This window comes from Miscanthus floridulus, chromosome 16 (assembly GCF_019320115.1).
Source record: "Miscanthus floridulus cultivar M001 chromosome 16, ASM1932011v1, whole genome shotgun sequence".
In the NCBI taxonomy this organism is placed as follows: domain Eukaryota; kingdom Viridiplantae; phylum Streptophyta; class Magnoliopsida; order Poales; family Poaceae; genus Miscanthus; species Miscanthus floridulus.
In genome coordinates this window covers 104383742-104395063 of record NC_089595.1, presented here as the reverse complement: position 1 = coordinate 104395063, position 11322 = coordinate 104383742, and the positions used below count along the sequence as shown (strand labels likewise).

General features: G+C 44.1%; 3 protein-coding genes across 5 annotated transcripts; 1 reads left to right on the top strand and 2 right to left on the bottom strand.

Moving 5' to 3' along the window:
- The first annotated feature begins 3327 nt into the window (after positions 1–3327).
- Positions 3328–5076, top strand: LOC136512529 (protein VERNALIZATION 3-like). The gene is made up of 5 exons (XM_066506490.1): positions 3328–3366; positions 3410–3619; positions 3825–3886; positions 3973–4013; positions 4720–5076. The coding sequence occupies exons 1-5, from the start codon at positions 3328–3330 to the stop codon at positions 4947–4949; spliced, it is 582 nt and encodes a 193-aa protein (XP_066362587.1). The 3' UTR covers positions 4950–5076.
- On the bottom strand, positions 3544–6364 carry LOC136512530 (cyclic phosphodiesterase-like). 3 transcript variants are annotated; one of them, XM_066506493.1, is made up of 4 exons: positions 5970–6364; positions 5750–5804; positions 5437–5670; positions 3544–4126 (listed from the first exon to the last, which is right to left on the bottom strand). In XM_066506493.1, the coding sequence occupies exons 1-3, from the start codon at positions 6264–6266 to the stop codon at positions 5465–5467; spliced, it is 558 nt and encodes a 185-aa protein (XP_066362590.1). In that variant the 5' UTR covers positions 6267–6364; the 3' UTR covers positions 3544–4126; positions 5437–5464. The 3 variants fall into 3 exon arrangements, with proteins under 3 accessions (XP_066362590.1, XP_066362589.1, XP_066362588.1); XM_066506492.1 differs by lacking the exon at positions 3544–4126 and adding an exon at positions 4761–4900; XM_066506491.1 differs by lacking the exon at positions 3544–4126 and having other exon boundaries at positions 5271–5670.
- Positions 6365–7165: 801 nt separating this feature from the next.
- Positions 7166–7968, bottom strand: LOC136510136 (protein S40-1-like). Its single transcript, XM_066504700.1, has 2 exons — positions 7921–7968; positions 7166–7784 (listed from the first exon to the last, which is right to left on the bottom strand). The coding sequence occupies exon 2, from the start codon at positions 7780–7782 to the stop codon at positions 7261–7263; it is 522 nt and encodes a 173-aa protein (XP_066360797.1). The 5' UTR covers positions 7783–7784; positions 7921–7968; the 3' UTR covers positions 7166–7260.
- Between the last annotated feature and the right edge of the window lie 3354 nt (positions 7969–11322).

Sequence of the window (11322 nt, the reverse complement as noted above, 5' to 3'; positions counted from 1 at the left end):
CTACTCGGAGCACTGCCAGATCTGTGTTCCTGGAGCTGCCGCCTCTGGTTGCGGCGGCCCACGCTAGAGCTTCAAGCGAAGCCATTCCTTGCTTCTCTGGGGGTCTCGACGACTCCGACGCGCCACCTCCATCGTCGGGTTGTGGCAAGGCCGTTCATCGGCCGCGTCGACGCCGGCGCCGCCGTCCGTGTCAAGGGGGCCTCATGGCCGACGCGCGCAGGGATGTTGGGCTCCAGGCTCCCTAGCATCATCAGCTCGCGTCCATCGTCGTACACCCCCGGATGTCTATCGCGCCGAATGCAGATGGTTTCCGACAGGCGCAAAGTAGGCGGTGTTGGCGTCACGTAGCGTCACCACGTCGGCCGGTCCCATCCAACCTCGTCGGAAAGTGCTTCAATTGCCTCGCTGGTGATCACGTGCATGCCGACTGCACTTTCCCGGCAAAGTGCTTCATCTGTTGGGATGTGGGGCACTAGGTGAGGGACTGCCCCCACCCTCCTGTCGCTGGTCGATGGGATGGCAAACGCGGCTACTCTCCACCGCGTGTGTCTAGAACTCGGCGGGGTGCTCGCCGTCTTCGGTCTTGAATAGCTGGCATGCGTCACCGGCGGACACGGCATCGACGCGTTGGGCCAGTGGTCGGGGGCGGTGGTCCGCACGTCCGGGAGGCGACAGTGATGGCCAACGATGGCGACCATGACGCTGCTGGTGCGGGTGCTGCTCTGGATCGCCCAGACTCCCACGCGCTGGAACAGCCTCGCCACATTCCGCGTTCGCTGCTGCGGAGGGCGCAGTCACCGCCAGCTTCGCCGAGGACGCGGGCGAGGACACCGTTGTTGGAGCTTGTCGTCGTCCCCCATACTCCAGCTATCCAAGCAGCGGAAGATGCTTTGTCGTTGGCTCTGCTGGCGCTCGTGGTTGGCACCAGACCGGTGGTCACTCCGGCCATGGTGTTGGGGCAAGAGGATAGGACGAGAGGATATTTTGGACCTTTATACTGACCGAGTCTACATGTAACGATGAAAAACGAACAGAACACCGACGGAATGACTTGGAGAGCAAAGAAGTTCAGAACGATGACACTCGTGCACGGTCAACTTTTTTAATGACTTGTATGTAATTACAAACTTTTTTAATGATATATATGTAAAAGCCTCAAAGAAGATATGCTTATCCTTTCTCATGTTTAATACTACGGAGCACATCACTCCTTCAGTTTCAGCATCTGACAAGTAAATCAGATATTGTCCCCAGTCACTCAACCATAGCCACAGTAAAGACTAAGGCCTTGTTTAAATCTAGGGCATAAAGTTTTGTGGTGTCACATCGGATGTCACATGGGGTGTCGTATGGGGTGTTCGGATACTAATAAAAAAACAAATTACAGCAGTCAGTAATCCGCGAGACGAATTTATTAAGCATAATTAATCCGTCGTTAGCACCTACTGTAGCACCACATTGTCAAATCATAGACTAATTGGGCTTAAAAGATTCATCTCGCAAATTAGTCGTAAACTATATAATTAGTTATTTTTTTAATCTATATTTAATACTCCATGCATGTGTCCAAGCATTCGATAGAATAGGGAGTAAATTTTAGGAGGAGAAACTAAATAATGCCTAAAGTGTCATAGGACTAACAGATAGTAAAAGCTTCTAAGGTATATATTCAAATTTAAAGTTCAAAAAAAAATATTCAAAATTACCCATCCCCCATGTGAGCAAAGGGACATCTGGATTCTACTTTGCTAGCGAGAGGGAGAGAGTAGAATCCTTATCAAGTTATCAGGGAATGAAGAAAAAGTTGTAGTCATCTTCCAATGTACGCCCAGAAAACCTTGCATATACCAAATCTGAATCTGTACATACAGATAAGGCATACCGTACAAATGTTGCTCACTAGGTGAACCTAATGCATCATGAAAAATAAAGTAACGACAGATACCAGATCTCAAAATTACTACTATGTGGGCATGTTTGCCTCCTGGATTAAAGTAAACCAGGGAACAAATGTATAATAATTCCATAATACTATGCCACAATACATGTTCAAAACAAAAAAACACATTGAAGAAAAAAAAATCGTATGCAACGGAAGAAACCCACCAAAGAATAAGGATCAAATTCAGTATGACACCAACTACCTTAGACATTTGGTGAAACTTTGTGTAGAACAAAACAAAGGGTTTCAAAAATTAGATGGGAGCTTGCTTCTAAGGTGGCCTCTAAAATTGTATTTCCCTGCTTCAACAAGAGTACAAGATACTATCCCCGTCAGAAGCAAGTTCCCATGTAAATGGTGCTAAGGCACCATGGCTCACCGCCTTGCTACCCAGCACCCAGCCACCCAGGCCTTCCTGGCCTAAACTCAAGTACTTCAGCTGCAAGTTTTTTCCCCCTATTCTTAATTACTTTACGACATCTGCAATTTCTGAATTCAAATGAAGAAGCAACACTCATGCAACAAAGAGAGCACAAAAAGGGCAGTAACTAGTATCAAACTACCTCAGATCTGCAGAACTTGCACAGAAGAAAAGAAAAGGCTTCAGCAATTCCTTTGGTAATAACAGATGCGTCATTAATGCACCCAACCTCACAGCCCATAGATCTCATGTGGGTTCTCAACAAGTGGAAATACAACTCAACGCCAGTGTATGGTGTTTATGTGGAAGAACAAACACTAAGGTATGCAGCAAAAATTTCAGATTAGACGAAAAGAGAAACAAAACACTAATTAGATGTCTAACCTAATATGCTCTTGCAAGGAAAACAAAACATACTAAATGCACCTCAATGCTCACACCACTACAGCTGACTGCACTAAAGCTGCCAGTAGTTTACATGCTTTACTCCAGCAAACTCCAGCAATGTTAATAACTAAGTTGCTAAAGCATATAATTGAAAGGACTATGCAACCTGACCAGAGGCGGAACCAGCAATTTTGATTAAGGGGGGCCGGACAAATATGATCACATTTTTTAGTGTGATAAAATATACACAATTATATGTTTCAACAACTTTTTTAAAACATTTACACTATTTATAACCAAAATCATAAAATTTTAATAAAAAATGAGTGAAAATTGATTTTTTTGCTATAAATTCAAATATTTATATAAGTATTAAATAAAAATATACTGTTCTTGCCCCCCCCCCCCCCCCCCCCCCCCCCCCTGGTTCCACCACTGAACCTGACTACACCATAGAGATCATGTTTTGGCAAAGTAGCACACTTCAGCTATCTGGGTGACGTATGACATGACAATGGTATCTCAAATGCTGGAAGTTGAATAAGACAGCCTTCCTCAACTCCAGTATAAATAGTTCATGCTCACACTGCAGCTTCCTCAGTCCCATAGGGAGGAAGTTCAGAGTTCTAATAAGAGCAACAGCCAATATCATTCACAAGTTATTTTTCTGCAATATGTCAGCAACCGATTCTTTGGTCATGGCTCATGTCATACAGGATGTGTTGGATCCCTTTACACCAACCATTTCACTAAGAATAACATACAACAATAGGCTACTTCTGGCAAGTGCTGAGCTAAAGCCATCTGCGGTTGTAAGTAAACCACGAGTTGATGTCGGTGGCAATGACATGAGGGCTTTCTACACCCTGGTGAGTCAACAAGCAATTTACAGATAATGCCACCGATTGGGAGAATGTATGTCAATCCTTTTGTTATGTAACACAAAAGTATTATGCGCTTTGTAGTGGATTTATCAGTATTAATTTGAACAAATTTAATAAGAACAAAATGCCTTAAATCTAGCAGTATACAAACATGTCTATATGCTAACTTGTTTGTCTTTGACTTGAGAAGGTACTGATTGACCCGGACGCTCCAAGTCCAAGCCATCCATCACTAAGGGAGTACTTGCACTGGTAAATCAAGTGCAATATGTTTCACTCTTCCTAGATTTGGTTCTTTTTAGTTTTCCTTATTATGATATTGGTTCACTATTGTGTAGGATGGTGACAGATATTCCTGAAACAACTAGTGTCAACTTTGGTATGAATGCATATAGTTATCTGTCATTCCATTGCGTTTCTGCTGAATATAGTATTTGTGGAGCTTAAGTTGTAGTCTCTTCTTGCTTCTCGGACCTGTTGACTACCACTGACCTGATGCAGATAAGGATGCAATTAATACATGAAATCAGCAACCATAGACTGAATCCTAGACCAGCTTGTTAGGTGAATGCAATATGCCAGCTTAGCGCTTACATGCATAGTATAGTAATATCATGAAAGCCACTAACTTAGTAGCATAACTAATGAAGCAATCAGGTAGAATTTCAATCTAACCCATTACCGGAGTCTGGATATATCAATATTAAACACAAACAAGTATTTAATAGCATAAATAAACTGGTATAGTATGATTCACAAGGCCCCTGTTTGCCCTTTAATTGGTTGGTAACCTTGAGGACAATTTCAGCAGAACTAGGTTCATTTACAGTTGTCATATTAAAGTTATATTCTAGTACATTTTTTAGTATATAAAGTTTTTTCATACTTTATTTTACCAAAGATTTTGAAACAGATATTGGAAACAAAGCAACCATTAATTGTCTCAAACAAGAGGAGCTATATCTAAAAGGCCTCTCTTCGTCTGAATTGAAAGAGTTAAAAACAATAAATGACGATGTTTCCACTTCCACACACTTCAGTGCTCCTTAAACTCTTCAGTAGATAATGTCAGGATGCCCTTGCAGGCCAAGAGCTAGTATTTTATGAGAGACCGGACCCAAGATCTGGCATCCACAGGCTGGTATTTGTGCTGTTCCGTCAACTTGGCAGGAGGACAGTTTTTGCACCAGAAATGCGCCACAACTTCAACTGCAGAAGCTTTGCACGGCAATATCACCTCAGCGTTGCCACTGCTACATATTTCAACTGTCAAAGGGAAGGTGGATCGGGTGGAAGAAGGTTTAGGGAAGAGTAGAGACCATAGACCACTGCATGGTCACACTATAGAAATATCATCAATAATGTGCACTATATTGAATGTCAATGCACCACCTCTATATGCTGAATGTTATGTATCCCAAACTATGATTGTAATGACTTGAAGGGTTGAGAGCTTAGTCTCTTAACGGAATATAGACCAATATTACTAGTATATTCCAAGATTAATCAGACAAAATATTCTCCAGGGAGAAACCAGTACAGTTTCAGGATCTTACTAGAGTACCTACTTGTTTCAACAGGTATTGAACAAACTCAGCCACAATCTGAATAATCCAAAGTATATTTAATGGGAAACTAACAGAGCATTGCAGATTGTATATTATTCCTTACTACAATCAGAAGAGCACAGCACATTATTCCTTACTCCCATTGACAGTATTATGCCAGTGATACGTACCAGTTGCTTAGAAAGTAGTCAACAAGACACTACAACGCAATGCAAATTCCCAGAATTAACTTACAGCAGAATCATCATGGAGAGGAAACTAATCACTTCTTCTCAAGATGGCACACCTCCACCAATTCCCATGACTCCAAGCTTTTATCTGCGGTATCCGTTCTATAGAGCGCAAGCTCAGAGATCTCAAACTCTAATCCACAGATATCCTTGTCCAGCTCCTCTGCCTTCTTCCTTGCCTCCTCCTTCTCCTCATCTGTAAGGTCTCCGTATAAGAGGCTGACATGTGGCATGTATGCTGTAAATGCCGCAACCAAAGTCAATAATCACTAACATGGATTTTTAATTCAGGAACAAAATTCAGCTAGTACACTCACGAGTTTTTCTCTTGTAACCGAAGTGGGCACAGCAGTGATCGCTCACTCCCACCACCTAACAAAGTTCAGAGAATTTGATGTAAGAAAGCCAAATGATTCCAATGCACACTGCAATACTGCGTCAGCATTTCCTGTGGATTTCAAACCCAACTGGAAGTCTGAAACCCGGAGCAGAACAACTTAACTATGGGAACCGATCCAAGGAGAATAGATGCTTAACCTCGGTGGTGGGCTCGAGGAGGAGGTAGACGCACTGGTAGAAGAAGGTGCCACGGGCAACCCCCGTGACACGGGCAGTGTAGGGTTGGACGCCGGCGGCGGCGGCGCTGAGCACCTCGACGGCTTCCGAGCGGCGGCCGCGGAAGTCACCGACGACGGTAGCGTGCGGCTGGAAGGCGGGGCCGCCGTACGCGGCGCGGAGGCCCTCCATGATGCGGCGGAAACGGTCGCGGGTGGGCTCCGGCGGGAGGGCCCACACGGAGTACACCTCCTCCGGCGACTGGTCGGTGGGGTCCATGGGGGCTGACACTGACCGGCGGTGAGGTAAGAGCACGAGACGGGGCAGCGGGTGGGGGGAGGAAGGGAATATGCTGTGTAGCCGAGAAGCATCGCGGTTCGCGGGAGGCGGAACTGCGGAAGCAATGAAGCGCAGTCGGTACGGTGCCTTACGGATGAGACACTGGCTGGTGGGTCCGAGACGGGAACACAAGCTGGAGGACCCACAGTCAGTGAAATGCGTTAATCGTACTCTGACTACACGTGTTAGCGTAGAATCGACCTTGTTAACAATGACTAATCAAGTCTGGATCTAGATCTAGTGTGCAAAATACAAGCACCAATAAATCGTGATGACTTGCATTGACTTCAGGAATAACAAAAGCTAGTCATGCAAATGGATCATCAACAAAACAAGCAATGTCCATGTCACGTGCTTATACATTAAAATTTGAAGGAGAATACAAATACAAATTCAAATACTCCCAATTGGAATGTACACCAAATAGAGATGAGAAGAAAATTGTTACTTTCAATCAGGTCGGTCAAACTCAAGGACCTCATTATGGCCCAGTTTGTTTCACGGAAAAAAATAAATTAAAATATTGTTTGGACTGATTTATTGAAGAGAAAAACTACCCCAACTAAAAAAACAAATTAAAAATATAAATTATAAAACAAGCGAACGGGCCATAGGCCAAGCGGCGAAACTTGGTGTGTGTGTGTGTGAACGTCTCTGTCCATCCCTTCAATTCGCTGAAGGGAGTGTCCATCGTTCTGGATCCATCATGCCCACACGACGTGACGCATGCAGCAGCATATTTAATTTAGTTTGGAAATTACAAATAAACTCCATCTGAAAATGCTAACTAACCCTCATTCTGCAAATTTGGAAACTACTCCTAAATTACACAGTCGATTTTGAAAATTGAAATGCAAAACTGCTCGGCTCGGCTAATAATTAAGCTTAGCTACGGATCATCATCCTAATTGCATTGCATGCAGGAGAGGATGCATCAGGTCTCGATGAACCCGGTCATGCGGAGCACGGCCGTGCGCACGGTCTGTAGGTCGCGGCCCTTGAGCGTGCGACCGCGCCCCTCGCACATGGACGAGGCCGCCCTCCCCTCCGACAGCCGCCACCTCGCCTCCAGAGCTACGTGCGGCGGCACAAACGCCGCCTCGTCGTCGTCGTCGCCGTAGTAGTCCTCCGCCGCCCATGAGGAGGAGGATGGCCGCTTCACTGCGGCTACGGGGATGACGATGGGCACCGGCGCCGATGACGATGACGAGCCCGCCGGTCGACGGACTTTACTGCTGCCTCCTCCGTGAGCAGCAGCGTCGTCGTCGTCCACGCGGGGGCGGGGACGGGGGCGGGGGCAGCAGGGCTGCTTCCTGCCTGGCCAGCAGTGCGGCTGCTGCCGCTGGTCGTCGCGGCCGCCGTCATCCGGGCTGTGGTGGCGGTGATCCCGCCACAGCACGTCGTCGGCTTCTTGGAGCCCCTCCGCCATAGTCGCCGCCGGAGCTACTAAGCACATCTCTGCTGATCGAGGGTGGTTACGTTGCTGTCTTGCTGACGATATATACATAGATCGATCGATCAAACTGCACGCAGCGACGTGTGCGCGAAGGTGAAGGATAACCGCTAATGATATGATGTGTGACAGTGAGCACACCGGGGAGTAACAATGGCGACACCCGCGTGGAAAAGGGGCGGCCGCGCGCCGCGCGACGTGCGTCAGTGTGTGCACGCCTGCATGGCCAGGGCCGGTTGGCGCGCCGGTGCTCGCTCGCTCCGCTCGTGCCGTCGTGCGCCTGCGGTTTATTTCATTTCACAGTGTCGTCGTAGGTCGTAACGGTGTAAGGATTTGGGGCTTTACGCCGGCCGGCTGGCCGGCAACCGCTGCAACGCTGGCTGTTTCGACTTTTTGACGGCCGCGATGTCGCCGAAGTTAGCTTAGTAGCCGAACCTTTCGATTTCCCGGGTTCCGTGTGCACGTAGCGGAGAGGTGGAGGAGATGCCGTGTCAAGATGTGCTGCTGTGCGCCTGTGCATGCAGGGTACTTGAGGGAAGACCACACCTGCAACGAGTTCACGGGGATTAATTGAAAATGGCCGAACACACAAATTTACTAATCGCATTGCATTCAGATACCATGATACCAAGTGCTTGTGACTGATCCGTTTTGGAAATGTACGTAGCTGAGGTTTAGCCATGACTGACCTGGACTCAGTAGGCTATGGCAAGGCTGATGGAGTAAGGGCCCTTTCGGATTCACTAGTATTATATTAATATTTAGCTAGCTAATTATTAGTAGGAATTGTTTGAATTCACCTAATAATAATAATAATAATAATAATAATAATAATAATAATAATAATAATAATAATAATAATAATAATATTTATTATTATTATTATTATTATTATTATTATTATTATTATTATTATTATTATTATTATTATTATTATTATTATTATTATTATTATTATTATGTTGCTAATAGGCTACCTGTTAGCAGCTCCAAAGAGGCTAATAAAACTAACAGTGAAGAGCATATCTAAGAGTTTCTCTTAAATTTACTCTCTAAATCGTCATCGAGAGAGTCAATTGAATAATAATTGAACTCTATATATATTTTCACCCTACAATAGTTCCTTTATATCTTGTGCATACTATAGAGATCCAACCTCATTTTTCATCTTTGGCTAGTAAAAAATCTAGAATACATTATGACTATATTTGAAGATCTAATTAAAAAGTTTTTGGACAATATGTTTTTTAAAAAAATTATTCCTATCAATGAGGAACGATATTGATGTCAGTAACGAAGGACAGGCAATTGCAGAGTACTTGAGCTTACTGGAGGCTGCTCCTGCTCCTAGTTCTTAGTGTGCAAACATCTACAGTGCTCGATAGGTATCTCCAGCTTTAGAAGGAGAAACACAGATGGGCTCCGTTCGTGTGTCCTTAAACTCGGCTTGATCTGCTTTTTTTTCATCCGAAACAGTGTTTTTCTCTCACAAATTCCTCCAGCGTTCCTCCAAACCATCCAAATTCCTCCAGAATTCCTCCAAGCGAACATGCCCATGGTCTCAATTGGGGAGTTCGACTTAGTACGGTCGATTTGTACATAAATAATGCTACCCTTGTGGATTATATGATGCTTAGAAATTTCTTAACATTATGTCGAGAAGTAGTCTCTTGCATACACAGTTACGTAAGGATGGGGGTGGAGCGAACCGTGGTTCTTCTCTAATTCAACTTAATGAACTATATATACAAAAATGAGGTGTCCTTAGTTCTTTGAGTTGAACTAGAGGAGAATAGAGGATACCCATTGGAGCACCATCCCCATCCTTACAGTTATGTGGGGGCTCTGACATGTTTGTTTGCTGGAAATGAAAGTTCAGAAGCACATGGCTTATAGCGGTGTTCTGACTTCTGAATTGAATCATCAGGCGAGTTTGCTTCCGACATGTTCCCAGTTCTGGAGATTTCAATAAGGGGGCGTTCGGTTAGCCTGTTCCCGGCCTGAAATGGTCAGGAATCATTCCCACGCTCTGTAAATTAATGAAGGAACTGTGTGGCTGGGAATTATTCTCAGGTAACTGAACGAAGCCTAAACGATGTGTGACAATGCCCCTTAATTTTACACTTCAAACAATAGTCGAATCTGAAAAAAAAAATAGTTTGATACAACATCACACAAAGTACAAGTGCCTTACGGATGAGACACTGGCTGGTGGGTCCGAGACGGGAACACAAGCTGGCGGACCCACAGTCAGTGGAATGCGTTAATCGTACTCTGACTACACGTGTTAGCGTAGAATCGACCTTGTTAACAATGACTAATCAAGTCTGGATCTAAATCTAGTGTGCAAAACACAAGCACCAATAAATCGTGATGACTTGCATTGACTTCAGGAATAACAAAAGCTAGTCATGCAAATGGATCATCAACAAAACAAGCGATGCCAAGCGATGCCATGTCACGTGCTTATACACTAAAATTTGAAGGAGAATACAAATACAAATTCAAATACTCCCAATTTGAATGTACACCAAATAGAGATGAGATGAAAATTGTTACTTTCAATCAGGTCGGTCAAACTCAAGGGCCTCATTATGATAACGGCCCCGTTCGCTTCGCTGAAAAAACAAGCCGAAACACTGTTCCGCCTGATTTGTTGTGAGAGAAAAACAATATTTCGGCTGAAAAAAATAAGCTGAAAAGTACGGATTATAAGACAAACGAACAGGACCAACGTATGATAAAATGGGATAGTTTATGTTTAACTAAAGATTTCGGGGGCATGGAAATCATAGATGCAAGAATAATGTGTGAAATCTTGCTAGGGAAATGTTTCTTGAGATTACACTCTACAGATGAACATGATACTTGCTACAACTTGTTGAGCCTGATTGGCAGCACTTCTTTGCGACCGACTTTAGCCAGAGAACTATAGAAGTTGAAGAAAACATGTTTTAGACTTTTATGTGGCTTTACTCTTGTAGTACAAAAATGGCTCCCCTTTGGAGCTTCTTCCACAGAACCGTTTCTTAGATTAGCGTTTAATAAGATTAACCAATAAACTAGAGAAGTCATAGCTGAATCCCCTCAAGGACCCCTACCGATCAGAACCAAGGTATTTGCAGAACAAATCCCTAAAAAAGGGGGATCTCAATTTTCAAATGAATTAAACAAAACCAAACATAATCTAAAAACGACTGCTATCTTTAAAGTTAACAATGGGAGAAGTACTCTGTTTTGGGAGGACATTTCTGTGCACAAAATACTCCTCAAAAAAAATATTTTCCCAAATTATATGATTATATAAAAATGTGTTTGGCAAGTGACTGTTGGGAAGATGTAAATTGAAACATTTCTTTCAATGGACAACCTGAGATGCAGGTATGGGAGAGAGTGAGACCGATGTAGATTTTAGACAAGTTTCATCTTAATGAGAGAGTAAGATAGAATGCCTTGGTTAGTGGAGAAGTCTGGGGGTTTACACAATCAAATCAATGTTTAGGAGGCTCAAGTTCACGATAAAGTATTCATTGCAAATCACCT